The sequence below is a fragment of the Coturnix japonica genome, chromosome 27 (genome assembly GCF_001577835.2).
Source record: "Coturnix japonica isolate 7356 chromosome 27, Coturnix japonica 2.1, whole genome shotgun sequence".
Taxonomy (NCBI): Eukaryota; Metazoa; Chordata; class Aves; order Galliformes; family Phasianidae; genus Coturnix; species Coturnix japonica.
Window position 1 is genome coordinate 4,452,479 of NC_029542.1, and position 17,199 is coordinate 4,469,677.

General features: G+C 56.5%; 2 protein-coding genes across 2 annotated transcripts; both read right to left on the reverse strand.

Annotated features, from left to right (window-relative positions):
- Positions 1-141: 141 nt before the first annotated feature.
- RAB5C (RAB5C, member RAS oncogene family) lies at positions 142-9,600 on the reverse strand. Its single transcript, XM_015885648.1, has 6 exons — positions 9,460-9,600; positions 3,784-4,027; positions 2,586-2,737; positions 2,156-2,278; positions 1,684-1,777; positions 142-1,314 (listed from the first exon to the last, which is right to left on the reverse strand). The coding sequence occupies exons 2-6, from the start codon at positions 3,947-3,949 to the stop codon at positions 1,199-1,201; spliced, it is 651 nt and encodes a 216-aa protein (XP_015741134.1). The 5' UTR covers positions 3,950-4,027; positions 9,460-9,600; the 3' UTR covers positions 142-1,198.
- Positions 595-16,510, reverse strand: KCNH4 (potassium voltage-gated channel subfamily H member 4). Its single transcript, XM_032440920.1, is given in 17 exon segments — positions 595-1,314; positions 1,684-1,777; positions 2,156-2,278; positions 2,586-2,737; positions 3,784-4,027; positions 10,785-11,391; positions 12,164-12,378; positions 12,463-12,712; positions 12,980-13,179; positions 13,316-13,510; positions 13,634-13,841; positions 14,026-14,183; positions 14,303-14,318; positions 14,320-14,547; positions 15,211-15,338; positions 15,613-15,744; positions 15,836-16,510. Coding segments are annotated over 13 exon segments (2,817 nt in total). The 5' UTR covers positions 16,266-16,510; the 3' UTR covers positions 595-1,314; positions 1,684-1,777; positions 2,156-2,278; positions 2,586-2,737; positions 3,784-3,977.
- Between the last annotated feature and the right edge of the window lie 689 nt (positions 16,511-17,199).

The window sequence follows — 17,199 nt, forward strand, 5'->3', positions numbered from 1 at the left end:
TCATAACAGACAGGGGCTCTGCAGCTCCATGCGGGAATCCCTCCCTCACCTTGCAGAGCTGGGCCTCACCACGCCTGTTATGTTCTGCTCCACTCCGCTCCCCTCCTGCTTGTTAAGAAACACGAACATTGTTGATCGTGGTAGGTTTATAAAAATTTTCCTTTAATCACACAAAACTGAAGTTTGTGATGAAGAGTAGCTTGACAGTTCCTCTTAAATACCAGTATGCATAAGACACTGCATTAGGCACTAGGCAGCAGCCAACATCAGTTAGAGTCTGGCAAGAGAAGCCATTTTAATACCTCCCTTCACACCGTGTGGGATTACAGGCTTTTGCAATACACAGTTTTCACTGACAGGTCACCCGAGGTTTCCCCTGCCCCACTTCTGTACATCAGTAAACCACGTGTATTCACACCAGGGTGGGGTTAACATTCGTGGCATCACAACCATCAAAAAAAGACAATTTTCTATACAAGATTCTCTTTTTCTTTTTTTTGCAAAAGTTGCAACAGGATGAGTGCAGTATGACAGAACCAGAGAGAAAAGAAGTTGGCATGCGAGAGTCCAACACAAATGAAGACAACAGGCAGCTAGTTGTATGTTCTATATTGACAAGATACTGATTGGTTACATGAAGAAACATACAATACAAAATACAGAAGAAATCAGTTTTTCTTCCCTCTGCCCCACCCCAAAATACTCATAATTGATTTGGTCAATAAGTGGCTGAAGAGCCGGAGTTTGTCACTATAATGCTACAGTTTAGTGGTTGTTCTAGGCATATCGTACTGGTATTCGCCTCAGCTTTTACACGTGGGTAACTTTAAACAAGGCTGTCTAGTCTCAATATCCCTTTGTTTCCAATAGTGAACTACAGTACTGTGGGACCTGGGTGCTGCTGGCCCTCACCCGTGGGGAGGGATGAGCTGGCTGGGCAGACACCAGGTCGTGCATCCACCACCACCAGGAAGAGGGAAGAGCAGAAGTTCATATATTAAAAAAGTGACTTAAGACTTAGAATTGAATTAGTATTTGTACAGAAAGGTGCAGGTGGAAGAACTCCCTCCAGCCTATGATCAGAAAGGGATGGAGAAATCACAGCAGCCACCGGCAGCAGCTGCTCTACGGTAAGTGCGATTGTTAGCGTGGATTCCAGTCACGTCCTTCGAGGGCTCCATCGGGCGAGATCAGCTGCTCAATTGCTGCAGCACTGGCTCCTGCTGGGCTGACTGCTCTCCTGAAGGTCGACCACCCGATTCCTGCCCGGACCACCTGGAGCATTCTGGGGTTCATTTTTTGGCAGTTTCTTGGCTAGGAAAGAAGCAAGGTATCAGCAGGTCGCTCTTATAGAGGCCAGCCTCCTCCCCACTGCAGACCACACGCTGAGCTCAGCTCTACTCCAGCCTCCAGCTCTCAGGACACTGCTGGCAGCACAAGTACATTAAACCTGCTTTTAGCTGTCACCAATTCTGCTCCACCCTCATTCACTCCAGATAAAGGGAGAGAGGGAACAAGGTTTGCACTACCTGGGTGACCACACACACAGGTCTAACAACCTGGTCACACATAAACTCCAGTAAGAGCCTCCAGAACCCAGCTGACACAGACCCTGTGGTTTTCAGTGGGCTGTACTGCCAGTGCTCAGAGCTCCTCCAGGCAGCCCTTTCACACCACACTTACCTATTGCCATGAAGATTTCATTCACATTCATTGCTGTCTTGGCCGACGTCTCCATGAACAACAAGCTGTTGTCATCTGCATAAGCTTGTGCATCCTAGAAACAATAACGTTAGAGTGATAAAGGCATCCTGCCAGGAGGAGGCACATGCAGGCTCCGCATACTCCACTTGCTGGCATTATTAAACACTGAAGACAGCCTCTGCCCAGCCCAAACTGGGCACCTCCACCCCAGCCCAAGCCCTGCCTGGCCAGGACAGCTGATAGACGTGCAGTACTGACAGGAGCACATGGCTGAGGTGCCAGCATCAGAGCCAGGATACAGCAGCACAGATTGTTTGTGAGCTACATGTGGACACTATGTCTCAAGCAACTTAACACCTTGTACTTTGGTTGGCTGGGAGTTTAACACACCTCAATGTGAGAGCTGCTTTCCCGGCTGCTCAGGTAGCAGCTGAACCACATTCCCACTTACCTGGAAATCCACAGCTCTCTTGGTAGCAAGGTCTGCCTTGTTTCCTGCTAGTGCAATTACAATATTGGGGCTGGCCTGCCTCTGCAACTCTTTCACCCAGTTCTTGGCTCGTACAAATGTGTCCTGGAAGTAAAAAGGAGGCAGTCAGGAAAGGCAGCCTCTTAATAATGCACAATGAAGATATGATTAGAACAAGTCTTTCCTGTAAGAAGCATTCTGCTTCTACAGCACTTTGTAGCAGGATTCTTTATCAGCTTAGACAGCCTTGATCAGAAACAAGGAAGTGGCGAGTTTAAGAAACTCAGTACCTGCAGGCAGGCATCTGCAGCAGCCCTAAGCCCAGAACTCTCCCATGGAACAGAGAAGCATCAGATATAAGTGCAGATGCCTCCCTCCCAGCAGACACTTCAGGCCCTGGTGCAGTACTCACTGTGTTAGTGATGTCGTAGACAACAATGGCTGCCTGAGCACCTCGGTAGTACATGGGTGCCAGGCTGTGATACCGCTCCTGTCCCGCCGTGTCCCATATTTCAAACTTCACCGTTGTGTCATCCAGACAAACTGTCTGCGTTAGGAAGGCAGCTGAAAGAGAAGAGATGTTTGCCTTGTCTCCAGCTGGAGAGCTCCTCCAGCAAGAGCCAGCAGCTCAGAGCAGTTCTGCTTTTGCACAAGAGCTGGCAGAAGCCCCAGCCAGGCCAGCACACTGCCACCTGCTGTGCAAGTCACAGCTCTGCTGTGTTACAAGCTACTTATGTGAGGGAACCAGAGAGCCACCAGGCAGCAGGCTGCCAACAGAAAGGTGGCTCCGAGCACCCAGCAAGCAGCCTGACATTACACTGCTACCCACCCCCAGGGGTCACCACCCAGACCACACAATACAGCTGCAGCACCCTGAGGATTAGCTTCACAGAGTGCCTCAGTGCCAAAGCACTGCAGTCAGCCCAGTTACACTGCACTCCTTGGCCTAGAAACCAGTTATTTTCTTGTTCCAGCAAGAATAACGCCATACTTTCATTTCAGTTCTAATACAGCCAGGCTTGAACATGGACTGAGGTAGAACAGCAGATCACTCACAGCCCCCTGTGGCAAAGCATTAAACCCTGCCTGTCTGTAAGCTGCCCTGCTTCCTGTATGGGTCACTACAGGGGCAGATGAAGCCTCTCAGTGCACATCTCCTCACATTACCACTCAGAAGGCTGGGTGCTGACTGACCTTTGATTGGTGACTCCACACTGACTATTTTAAGCTAAAGAACAGCTAGGCCTGAAAGAGATGTGGAAGTAGTTTATTTTGTCAAGCTACAAACAAGCCTGATATCCCAGGTCCTGGTCAGAAAACATTGAAGCTATAAACTAAGCTGAATGCCTCAGATCTAATTAGAAATAGGAATTCAAACACTGGAAGACGCCTGAGAGGCAGAGCACTCGTGGTTGCCATAGCAGTGTTCGCTGGTGCACTGATCTCTACACTAACAAACTGCAGACCAAGAGTTAAAGCATTAGCTGCTTGACTATTTATAGCAAAAAGCCCAGACCAGACTGAAATAGCCATTAATGCTCCTGATACTCCTGGGCTGCATTAGCAAGGCCGGCATCTTTTAACCATCAGCATCTGGAGTTGGCACTCACCTCCAATCGTGCTCTCCTGGTACTCATGGAACTGCCCCTTCACAAAGCGCAGAACAAGGCTGGATTTCCCCACTGCCGACTCTCCCAGCAGGACGAGTTTGAACTGACAGATTTTGTTTCCAGCAGCTGGTCCATTCGGTCGAGCAGCTCCACCTCGACCTGCCATTGTGGCCTAAGTGCAGGAGTGCCAAGAGTTAAGGATGCTGCAGGTTCTGCACTGGATCCACCTGGAGGCAGGTTGCAACTGGAAGAGGAGGCCAGAGTTAGTGACACGCTCCCGGAGCAGCCCTACCAGTTCCAGAGGTGGTTTTGACCCACAGCCTCTATCAGCACAGACAGCTGCTGCTCCTTCCCACTGAGGAAGGTTACTGGCTGCAAGCACTGCAGCACATCAGCCAGTTCCTATCAGTCAGCAGCTCCCACAGCATCTGAAGTTGCGTGAGCCTCCTCAGAGCAGGGGTCTGATAAGAGCTCCCTCCCCACCGGGCCCTCCAGCACTTCCACTGCACACCATGCTACACACCTCACTAGGGCAAGGCAAGCAGAAAACAGCCAGTGTGCCAGTCAGGTTATTAGAGCCTTGTCCATTAAAACACTGTTCAGTTCATTGGAAGTAACTGAAATTGAGCTTAACTCCTTCCTCCTCTCTCGAGTTCACCACGTAGCAGCTTCAGGCTGCCAACAGAATAGAGGTGTTTGTGTGCCCTATGTAATCCATTATGGACAGCAGCACTGACTCACTCCTCCAGATCACAAGAGCAAGTTGTTATGTTCAGAACTGTAAAGGCCCTTGTACAAAGCTGTTAAACACCGCATCTCTGAGCAGTCCTCAAGGCCACCTCAGACCTGCAGAAGCACAGAGGAGCTGACAGCCGCCCCACCAGCACTGCAGGTAATTATCAGAAGTCTAGACTGACTTATCAGAAAGCAGGGGCAGCACCTACACACAGCAGCAGCAGCACCAAATCTCCAGTGTTGTGCAGAAGCACTGGACAAAGAGCGAGACGAGCTGTTCTACATCCACTGATAACCCTGAGCGAAGGCTCAGTGCCTCCCATTAACCACAATGACCCGTATTCCTGTTCTCAGCTGCGAGCAGATAATGTTCCAAGCGCAGTTTCACAGATTTCAGCAGATTTCCTGTATTCAACACGACTCCCACTTCCTGTCAATGACAAATGCTACAACCGATTGCATCTGCTCTGTATCACCATTTTCCCTTCAACTCTCTCGCAGCCCAAGTTTCTTGACAAAGACAAGCAGCAAACAAAGACCCTGATGGGCAGTTTCCCCCACAACAAATCCTGAGCCCCAAGGAAACACCTTCTTGCTCAGAGCGAACCCAGCAAACAGCACCCAAATGAACAGTGTCCTATGAGCCACACTTCAGAGCAAAAGCTCCAGAGAATGCAAAGTTCCTTCTCCAACTCAAGACTGCAAAGCAGCAGCTTTTGCTTGCTTAACCTTGTATTCATTTACCAGGACGGTCTATCAGCAGACTGGTAAGCTCTGTCACCATTTCAGACCAACTATCTGCACATTAAAAGCCACGTGAATCATGCCTCAGTTGAGTTATGACCTCCTGAAACACGATAGGGGTGATTCCCAGAGCAAGGAAATGAGCCTGTTGACATCCTCAGGTCTTGGCGTGACCTATATTTCAGGGACTTGGGTTCATTTTACCATGAATTCAGACAGAATTGAGCAAGCAGGTCTACGTCCAGCTCACAGAAGAATCAAGTTACCAGAGGATCGTTTCTTCTCTCTGCTGTGTTACAAATAACATCAGTGCAGATTTGTTGGCTTACGACCAATATACTCAGACAAAAAACCCCAGTGAAATATTTATCTTGTTAAACAGCTGACGGCATTACATGAATTCCTTGGCAAAGGCAGCCCTGAAGGTACCGAGTGGTTTTGCTTCACCTACCACTGACTGGCAGCCAGCCGTGCCAGCAGGGAGCCTGAGCTGCCTTGCTCCCACCCACAGCACCCAGCCCCATGTATGGGCTCACCACCCCGACCCACACAGCACGCTGTGCCCGACCTCCTCAACATGTCAATGCAATGTACACTAAGAGCCATCTTCAAAAACACTGAGCACAGCAGTCCGGCTGAGGGCTGACCTGGGCCAGAGGGCTCAAAGCTCAGCCCAAGGCAGAACACTGAACCATGAGGAAAACTTCTGTTAAGGCTGAGATTAAGCCCCATGTGCCAGATGACAGCACTTGAACTAAGCAAGTTACTCTGAGTCTGTCAGGAAAGGAAACCAGAACAGCCAAGAGAGCTCTCTGGAAGATGAGGCAAGGACTGCAGCTGCTGTGACCATCCAGAGGTGCAGCTCTACAGTCAAAGGGAGCTGCAGAGCCAAATTCTAACACTGAAGCAGTCAGCTATAAAACTGCTTCTCTGGCTTTTTATTTCCTTTTTCTGAATAGGACTTTCTATTGAAAACTGTCCTTTTTCTTCATCCAAGTGACTCAGCCCATATGCACAACAGAAACTAGTTACCTCAGAACCCAAGCAACATCTCTAGGATCTCACTCCAACTTTTGCAAGCTTCAGGCAATCCTAAGCCACATGCACTCCATCCATTTCCTGAGCAGAACGCACAAAACATCCTGCAGGGGCAAAGCACGAGCAAACTCAAGCTGTGATTTCAAATCCATTTAAGAAAGCCGCCTCAAACCCCTTTAATATTCCCAGCTGGGCAGTGCAGCTGTTCCACTGAGTTAAAGCAATAGCAAAGATTAACCCTTACTCCCTCCCCCCCACGCAGCACTGTCACACAGCTGGTTCTCAGGCACAGAGCCTCGGGGTGCTCATATCCCTCAATCCTTTCACCAGGGTCTCTCAACCTCCTCCAAAGATGTTCAGCAATTATCCCTTAGCAAAAGTTCCCGAAAGCACCTCATGAGATGCAAAGGTATTACACTTATATACCACCTTTGGAGGCAGAGGTTTTAATGCTAAAGCTGAATGAGCATAAGCAGCAAGAGTTACTGCCACACTGGCCACACGGGCACTACAAAGAAGCTCCATGCCTAATCCAGCGGGGGTTTTAATTCTGCAGAATAGCATGACTAATTGCTTTCAAAACTGCAGTTAGTGTGCTATTAGATCACCACGGGCTGAAGGGAGAAACGTGCAATTAGGGCAGGCTGAGGTGCTGTGCTCCTGCCCTTCCTCGTGCTTCGGGAAAGCATTTGGACCTACAGGTGACCATGGGCCCACATCCCCACCTGCTGACACAGCAAGTGAGCTCGTTCCAGATCAGCACGATGGAGACCCAAGCAAGTGAGCTTCCAGTACAGCTTCAGTCAAGCCATGGAAACAGCACACTTGTAAAGACTGCTTTAAAAGCAGCAGGATGAGAGGCGGCAGCTTCCGAGCAAGTGTTAGAGAGACATAAATTGCAGCACACAACTTCTACCGATTCATTTTATATAAGCTTCTCTTTGGCTGTATGGAACAAGGTCCCACATCCCAGGTACCAGAACCCCCTGCTCCCATGTTAACCCCCCTCCCGCAGGTATTGCCTGCATCCAGTTCTTCTCAGCACTGCAAGAACTCTGCCCTATGTCCAGCAGCTGATGCACTGCCAGGTTAACGACACTCCAGATACTGTGCAGACCAACTCAAAATTGACCTAAGTTTGTAACCCTGCAGGCAAGGTTCCCACAGCTCCCATTCCATACACTGCACTGTGCAGCACGCTCTCAAAAGGCTCAACTTCCTTTCGGCCAGAAATCCAGCAGCATTCACCCATAGACAGCACCTGCTCCTTGCTGAAAAAGGCACGACTGTTAACAATGCAGAGCAGAAAACAGCCATCTTCACCACAAGAGACTCGGTGACCTTCATTATATCTTTCCCAGTCTGCACAAAGATCTCCTGCCTCCAGTGGCTCCTTTTTTGGAGCGCTACCATATCAAAGCAAACATGAAAGCTGGTGTTTCCTTATCTGTTTATGTAGGACTACTCCAGTAGTTTGTTCCCGTGCTTCAGGGGAAGCCAGCATTCACATCAGAATTAAGACAGAGCGTTACTATTCCCCATAACGCCACTTCCAGGAAGCCGTGCTGTTTCTGGTTGGCAGATGGAACGTGTTCATAGTTACTGACAATTTCACAGAACTTGCATAAGAGAACTTCAAACTTCATATCCCAGGGGAAGGAAAGTGCTGACTCTGCCATTCCCTTCTTCTAAGCACGCTGACCAAAATACTTCAGGCTACACCCACTTCATTAGAAGCGTTTCCATTTTACTTCCTGTGTCTGGAAAGACTTGGCGCTGCTCTTCCCCCACCTAAGGAGATGCGTGACCATCTAATGGGTGACCATGCAGCACCTCACGGCAGGACTGAGCTGATGACCCCTCCTTTACATGCAGAGCTTTGCTGCGATGACAACAATTTCACTTCTCATCACTGCTCTTCCACACCTCGAGGTCTGGCTGAGCTCACAGAACCAGACTGTTACTCAGCTTTTGTTTCAGACAGTGTCCAATCCATCACTGGCTTCACTGTTACAGCAAAGTGACCCAAATCCAAGTCTGTCCACAGTAAAACCAGGTAAGTGTTTGACTTGACCACATCCACCTACTGAGCTAGCTGCCCCCATACTGCTCTCCCTTCCCCAGGGCTTCCATTTATCTTGCTCCCTCACCCTATGGGGTATTAAAGCCTGACTTCAACAGCCCTAGTGCCAGGCAGTGCAGGTCCCTTATCTTAAAATGAACATAGTTTGAATTAGCCTATGGTATCTCAGTGGGAAAAACTGCCTGTAGAGGTTGACCTGCTATGAAAGCACTTGACTGTTGGGGCATCCTGTTGAGACACAATTACTGAAGCCAAACATGGCTTTTCTAACCTTAGAGGTCTGTACAGACTCCAGCTTTACCTGCTGTTCTCATTCCAGGAGGGCATTAAGGCCAACATTGCCCTGCAGCAGCCTACAAACACCATTCAAGACTCCAGCACTGCACTACGTGAGGTGTCATTCTATAAGCAGGGCAGCTTGAGCATTTGCAAAGCCCCCAGACAAAAAACTAAGAATAGTAGATGCAACTTGTTCCATATGAGACTTAAAACAGCGTCTCAGTGCACTCTGTCCTCTCATTTCCTTACACATTTGGAAACCATCAAGGTCAGAGCTCCAACAGCCACACACAGCAACAAGGGAAGGGCCACAGCTCCCTGTGCAGGCTGCTCACAGTCAGGTGCTGCCATTAACACACACGGTGCTGCCATTAACACACACGGTGCTGCCATTAACACACACGGTGCTGCCATTCCTACCACGGGTGCTGCATATACCCTGATTCACCACACGGCGCTTCCCAGCAGCAGCATCAACCCAACAGGTCCGAGCTCTACAGCACCTACTGGCAGCACACAAAGCCGCACTGTCCGTTCAGGCCGCGCCCAGGACCCGCTGCACCCACCGCAGCACAGAGCGACCGCAACAAGCAGCAGCCGGGGACCGACCGCCCCGACCCCGCCCCATCCATCCCCACCGGGCGGACCGTCCGTGAGCCGGGCCCGAGCGATACGGGACAGCACGGACAGCACACACCGCACACACCGCCCGCAGGCCGGGCCGAGCAGCGGCCTGGAGCCCCGCCGGCCTCACTCAGCTCAACCCGCAGCTCAACGAACCCTCCGCCCGCACTCACCGCCCGCAGGGCCGCTCCCCGCCGCGGGTGCGTCTCGCAGGCCCCGGCCCTCACTTCCGCCTTTACCCGTTCCGCTTCCGGACCCGTCCACCGCTTCCGTTCCTGCCGTGCATGTCACTGGTAACTGCGGCTGTCAATCATCTTTGTCCCGCCTCCTCGTGTCTCCGCCTCCTGATGGACGCGTTGCGTCACGTGATCTGCGCTCCTCTACGTAATGCGTGTCTTTCGCAGAGCACCATGGGAATTGTAGTCCCCGGGTGTCCCCGCAGCGCCCCCCGAGCAGCTCGGCCACATCCCAACACAACACCCGCCAAACCTCCCCAAACCCCTTTAGTGCCCCCAAATCTGCCCCAAAACAGCCCAAAATCTGCCCCCAATCGCCCCCAGCAGCAGCGCAGCCCGGAGCTGCACAAATCGCTCATTTATTTCCCGTTCCGTCCGTCTCAGCGCGGAGCGGCCGAAGAACAGCGCGGGGCAGCTGGTCCCGCACGGTGCCGGTTCCGGTTCCGGTCCCGGTTCCCCCCAGCCCCGCATCGCCCGGGGGCGGCCGGCGCCCAACAGCGGCCCGAGGGATGAGCGGCCCCGGGGCGGGTTTATATGAAGCCCCGTAATGCGACGAGTGTCAAAACCGGCATCGAACAAACCCGGCACCGGCCGCTCGAGGCGAATCCGGAGCCGGGGGGTCCCGCCGCGTCTCAGCTGGACGAACCGGAGCGGGGCTGCGGGCGGACGCGGGCGGAGCAGCCCGGGAACGAGTGGGCGGAACGGGGCGGAACCGCGGGCGGAGGCGTCGGGGACTGAGGGACGGGGCGGGACGGGCGCGGTGCGGGCTGGGGAGCGGCGGGGGACGGAGGGTGCGGAGCCTCCGAGCCCAGCCCCGGGGCACCGGACGGAGCGGGAACGGAGCGACTGCGGGCGGGAGCGCAGCTGCAGGCGGGGGAGGAGCCCCGGGAGGCGGCGGGGGCCGGCGGGGGCCGGGAGGGCGGCGAGGAGGCTCCGGGCGGGCGACGGGGGCACGCGGGGGGCGGCGGGCGGCCCTGGAGCAGCTCCAGCACCCGCTGCAGCTCCCGGCTGAGCTGCGAAACCTCGCGGTTGAGGTGGGCGATCTGCAACGGGGACGGAAAGCGGCGTGAGCCCCGACGGGACGGGGGAGCCCCGCGCTCCCGGGCGGCCCCGCACCTCCCGGCTCAGCCGCACGATGCTGCGCTCCGCCGCCTCCACCTCCGCCAGCAGCGCCGGGCCGCGCTCCGCAGTCCCTGCCGGGCAGACAGCGCACGTCGCCGGGATCCCCTCGTTCCCCGCTCCGCCATTTGGCGCGGCCGTACCTGGTGGCGGGGAGCCCCTGGACCCGCCCCGCAGCCGAGGGGCCGCTCCGAAGCAGGAGGTTCGCGCGTCCCGGGTCCCCCCGTCGTCTTCGATCCCGTCCACCACCCTGCGGGGCGGCGGTGAGGACCCGACCTCGTCCTCGCCTCGTCCACCCCCGCCCCCTCCCGGACACGCGCAGCCCTCGATCTCACCTGGGGCCGAAATCGAGGGGCCCGGGGGCGTGCAGGGAGGGGCAGAGGAGCCGAGCCGCCTTCCGGCCCCCGCCGCCCCCCGCCTCCCCCCGGGTCCGCGCCGTGGGGACGCCGCGCTCGTCTCCGCGAGGGGCTCCGTGGAGCCGCGCGGGGCCGCTGAGTTGGGGCAGCAGCGGTTCGCGGGGGGCGACGGCGGGAGGCGATCGCTGGAAGACGAAGACCTCATCCGCCTCTTCCTCGTCCTCCGCGATGCAGGGGAGGGGCTGCTCCGGGCCGGGGCCGCCGTCCGAGGGGCGCTGCGGGTGCCGGTGGAGGGGTCAGTGCTGCTCCCCGCACCACGCGGCTCCCAGCACCTTACAGCACGAACCTGCGATGCCTGCGAGAGGCGCGGGGAGCGGGCGAAGCGGCCGAGCCCCTGCGAAAGAGATTTGGAGCCGTCAGAGGGCAGAGATGTTCCCACGTCGGGCCACAGCCCTCGGTGCCCCCTGGTAGCCCAAACTCCGGCCCCGAACTGCATTCCTGCAGCTCCATGCCAGGCCCCGGGGCTCGCAGCCCACGTCTGTCCTCTGCTGCTCTCAGTGCTGTGCTGGACCCCAGAACTCAGTCAGAGCCACGGCCGAGACCCTGCTGTCAGGACACCACCTTCCCAGGGGCAGCACGGGGCTCCTGCAGGACACAACACACTTCGCTTGCACCCACCTCGGTTTGTTCATACCTTTCCCCAGTGAGGAACAAAGCTCTTTGGTGCAGGGAGCGACCTTCCCTTCTGACCTGGGGGCGGTGGATGTCGGGGGACACACGGTGCAGCTTCCACTGCTCCAGAGCAGAGGAAGAGGGGAGGTGGTGGGCAGGGACCCCACAGCAGCATGACTCAATTCGGCCTCCTGCTCAGGGCCGTGTCCCAGCTGCCTTCCCCCACCTCCGTCCACACCACTTCCAAGCCCCCTCATCCACCTCAGCCTCCTCCGCTGCAGACACTCTTGCTTCAGCTTTGAAAGTGCCTGGGTGAAAGAGCTGAGAAAAGCTGCAGGGACTTACCTGCATGGGGCAGCAGAGCCACGGAGCCTCGGGAGCGCTAGAACGGAGCAGATGAACTCCCCATCCCGGCCACGCAGAGCCCCAGCCCTGCTCCCAGCCCTGGGGATGTGAGGACGGGAAAGGGCCTGTGGGGGAGGACACGCACCCACCTCCATCTCGCTGCCCTCCTGCAGGTTGAAGGTGAGGTCCTGGTGGATGTCTGCTGCGAACTTGCTGGCGTATTCGGGGTAGAGCTGCAGCACCTCCCGCAGCCCCCGCAGCCCGATGTACTGCAGGTCACAGTAGGTCAGCGCCTTCACGTCCGCATTGGTTTTGATCACCGGGTCCCTGCTGGCCAGGTCGGCGCCGATCAGATCCCCTTTGCCTGCAGGAGGGGATGGGGTGGGGGCTATGGTGGTGCCAGGCCCGTGTCGGGTGGGCAGCAACGTGCTGTGGGGTCGGCCCTCACCCAGGATGGCCAACACCACGTTGTCCCTCAGCACTTCGAGGGAGCCGGAGCAGACGAAGTAGTTGGCCTGCAGCGCATCGCCCTGCCGCAGCAGGTACTCGCCCGGAGCACAGAATGAGGTTTTAATGTGCAGTGAGATGGAGCGCAAGCAGCCTCGGCTGGCGGTCTTGAAGATGGGCAGCTGCAGGATGTCCTTGTTCAGGTGCATGGCCACGTCGGCACGGAGCTCGTCAGGGAAGTCACGCAGCAGCTGGGGAGAGAGGAGCCGAGATGAGGGAATGGAGGATCCCTGCGCCCTGCAGGGCTGGGAGCATCGCCAGGCCTCTCCGCATGGCAAACTCAGGACAGGCTGACACTGCTCTGTGTGCCCCACACTGCCAGGAACCTGCCCTGCTCCTGCACACAGCTCTGATCTCTCCAGCAGAACACAGACACGCACACACACATGTGCCTGCACTCCTGTCACTGGCCCTGGGTGCAGGAGAGAGGCAGGTCCAGCCCTGCTGAACCCTCCTACCTCATTCGCATCTATGCCGTTGTTCACCGACCAGGTGGTCTGGAAGTACTCCAGCATCCTCTGCTTGAGCTGCTGGGGCAGGCGGTGCACGCGGATGAAGTCCTTGAGGTCCTTCATGCGGGTGTGGTAGAGCGAGCGGCGCGAGTACATGCGCTGGATGATGGCCGTGACGTTGCCAAAGACAACAGCGTGCATCAGTGCTGGGGACCGGGGGGCAGTGTCAGCCCACAAAGGGGGCAGGGCCTGGAGGGGCTGTGCTCCGTGGCACCGTGGGGCTGAAGGATGCAGTTTTGTAGTTGCACCCCCCCCTCCTCCCCGCCCGGGTACCCGCCTCACCCCCAATGAGCATGGTGCAGATGGAGAAGATCTTCTCGGCATCAGTGTTGGCGCAGACGTTGCCGAAGCCCACGCTGGTCAGGCTGCTGAGGGTGAAGTAGAGGGAGGCAATGTAGGCGCTGCGGATGGAGGGCCCCCCCGCAGAGTTGTTGATGTAGGGAGCCTCCAGCCTCTTGCCCAGCTCGTGCAGCCAGCCTGCCAAGCACAGCCCATGGTCAGCGCTCACCGAGGGGCAGCCACCACTCAGCACAGCCACAGCCCCTCCCTGGCTGTGCTCCACAGGGAGCAGCCGGCCAGAAGTGCCGTGCCCTCACTCACCGATGTCCCAGGTGAGCGGGTCGTTGCTCTCCATCTCCTTGCGGCCGATGATGTACCAGATGCACGCCATCCAGTGGGCCAGCAGCGCGAACACGGACATGAGCAGCGTCAGCACCATGGCGCTGTACTGCGAGTAGCGGTCCAACTTCTGCAGCAGCCGCAGCAGCCGCAGCAGCCGCACCGTCTTCAGCAGATGAACCAGCGAGGTCTGAGGAGCAGGAGGGTGAGCCTGGCAGAGCTGGGAAGGACCCCCCCCCACCTCCCCACCCCGGGGCAGGGACCCTTCTCTGCTCTCCGTGACTGCAGGAGAGTCGTGGGCTACAGCAGGGGCTGGGAGGCGCTCCCCACCGTGCAGCCATAGAGCCCCTTAGAGCCCCTCTTCCCACCCTCACCACAGTCACGTTGAAGATGTAGAGCAGGTCAAAGGGAAGCGCAGCAATCAGGTCCACAAAGAACCAGGTGGCCACGTAATGGATGCAGATGGAGTGGGGCTCGTACACCACCTGGCCTGAATGGCTCACATATGTCGTCCGGAAATTCAGGATTATGTCTGCCCCAGGGGGAGAATGGCAGCCCTGAGTGCCCCACTGCAGCTGGGGGGCTGGGCTGGGACCCAGCCAAGGGCATCCTCGTGCCCCAGGTGGGTGCTCATCCCGGGCACAGACCTACCCAGGATGAAGAGCATGCTCCACCGCGATGTCGCTGACGATGGTGCTGCGTGCAGCTGAGAGGCTGTCCTCTGTGCTGGTAAAGCAGACGTTGTAGGGGACAGTAACAGCCACATAGAAAGTGGCCACCAGGATCAGCCAGTCCCACAGGGCCTTGAAGATGCTGTAGTGCAGCAGGATGAAGTGGGCTTTCTGCACCGAGGCCACCTTGTACTCCGGGATGGAGGGTTTGTTCTCAAACACGTTCTGAGGGAGCAGAGGGCAGCAATGGCACAGGAATGGTCCCACACTGCAGGGCCCCTTCCCTGGGGTGCCCATGGTGATGGACACAGCTGTCTGGTGGGGCACGTAGCACACAAGCTGCACTGAGATTACCCCAAAGCTGGACACAGAGTAACCGATTACGGCCATAAATTGATGTTGCACTAATGCTATTAACAGCGATCCATTGTCAGTGCCAGCTGCTGCCTTGAACAGCCTCACGTGCAAATTCACATGCAGTGGACAGAGCCCACCACCACCCTCTGCACTGTCACTGATGGCATTGCTTCCTCTCCTGCCCCTTTCCTCCCAGGCTCAGCACTGCTGGCTGCACCCACATCCCTGCAGCTGGCACAACGTGCTACTACTGGGAACCGCTGCTCACACACCCAGTGCCTGGTAACGACACTCCCTGGGGCACCTGGGCTTCCCCACAGCTCATGCAGAAAGGAGTCAACATGCACGAGCTGCCCAAAGCTCTGCTTTCCCCACAGCATCCTCTGCTCTGCTGCCTACCAGCAACTTTGTACCAGACCATGGTTCAGCTGCCTGGGATCGAGGGCATTTCCGTGCCTTAGGGACAGCAAGGAGCACGGCATGGGGGGGGCGCCCTGGCAATGCCGGGCTCTGTGTGCACCCAGCTCTTACCCGATTGATTTTCATCTCACTGTGGTCCCGCCGTGCAAACTGCCTGCTGAGCCGGTGCAGCACCGTCCGGCCCTGCCGCCGTGCTGCCCGCAGGTGTGAGCTGCCGGGTTTCTTGCTCCTCTGCTTCTCTGCAGACATGATGCTCTGGTTTAGTGGGAGCGCTGCCCTGCGGCACAGGGGGGGCCTCACCTCCAGAGCTGTGGGAATGAGCCCCATTTCTCCCATCCCCCTCCCCTGGGAGCCTCTTGGAGCTCAGAAAGGTCCTGGGGTCCCTCCAAGTGCACTGAGATGGGACACAGTGCCAGGCAGGAGCAGCTGGAGCTGGGAATCCCCCACCACGTGCCCACCAGACACAGAGCTGTGGTCCTTGGATCCCATCCCCATCCCATCACCACGGCTCACCCTCCTTTCTGTCACTTGGATGGCTCTTTCCTCTGCTCTCTGTGATGTCCTTGAAGGAGACGAGGAAGAGCACCACCTCCCCCTTCTCATTCTTGATGGGCATGATGTCCAGCAGGCACCAGAAAGCAGCTCCTGTGTGGAGGAGAGGAAAGGGTAGGCAGGACAGTCCTTTCCCTCCCTCTGTCAGAGCTGCCCACAGAGCCCTGCACTCTGTGCCACTCACCACCCTTCTTGTAGAAGCAGACCTCGGCCTGCTGCTCCTGTTTGCCCTCCAGCACCTTCTCGATGTGCTGCAGGACGGGCTCGCTGGTCTCAGCCCCGCAGAGGAAGCGGCAGCTGCAGTTCTTCTGCATCACCTCGGTGCGGGCAAAGCCGGTCAGGTCACAGAAGCCGTCAGAGCAATAGACAATGGGGAAGCCACGTCGGACCTGAGCATTGGCCAGGATGAAATTGCTGTCTGAAAGGAGACATGGCCGCCCCTGAGGGCTTGGTGCTGTTCTAGGGGGCTCCCCCTCTGCTCCCCAGCAGAGCAGTGGCCATACATTGCTGTCTGCACAGCACACGGTTGCATGACCCACACTCACCAAGCACCAGCAGACCAAGGGGAACAATGCCCCATCCCTGTAAATAACCTTTTGGATATTTACTACCATCTTTATGTTATTGTCACATACAGAAGGGAAGGGTCTCACTGTAGCCCCTGGCTCTCCTTGCAATGAGCCACGATCCCACACGAGGTGATCTGTGCCTCCCCCTCACCATCTGCTGCTCTCACCTCCCTGCTGGGTGTGGAGCTTAGCAGTCAGTCAGTGTGGACAGGCAGTGCCAGCCCCTGTGGCCCCCTGCCCCATCAAAGGGCTGGGAGTGATGCCACTGAGCCCAGGCCAAGCCAGGGAGAGATGGGGGTGTGTAGAAATGCAGCGTCCTTGGCTGCCACAGCACTGAGGAGTTTGCAGCCTCCCAGCATCACCCCTGCCCTGCAGGACAGCCCCAGAGCTGCACAGTGCTGGCCACAGGCTCTGAGCCAGCCAGCCAGATGGCTTCGTGCTTTAGTCCAGAGAAGGGTGTACACAAGGACAGCAAGGAAGTGGGATGCGCAGACAGTGGGGTCCGCATTCACACCCACTGAGGGCAGAACGGGGGCCACCATCCAGATGCAGTCTAAAGCCCGAGGGTTGCAGCCCAGCATCCCTCTGTTCCACACCTCCAGCACCCAGAAAAACATCATCTTCCCCATTTCACAGCACAGGGGAGGGAGGTCCACAGCAGATTACAGTGCAAAGCCATGCCAGGACAGAGCAGCCTGGGCAAGGGCAGCAGGAAGCCACACACAGCCCTGGTGCAATGGGAGGTGCAGCTGGGCCACCACAGCACAGCTCAACCCCGGATTAGCTTGGAGAAGCAAAAATAGCTGTGACTAAGGCCAGATTTTTGCTCTGGGGAGCTGGGATTACTGTGGTGTCCAGGGTGTGTTATTAGAAAAGAAAAAAAAGCTCTCACTGGGGAGCGGCACAGCCACAAAGGGGACTGCAGCCCTGCTGTGCTGGTGACTTGCCTCGACAAACAATACAGGGCCTATTAGGCAGC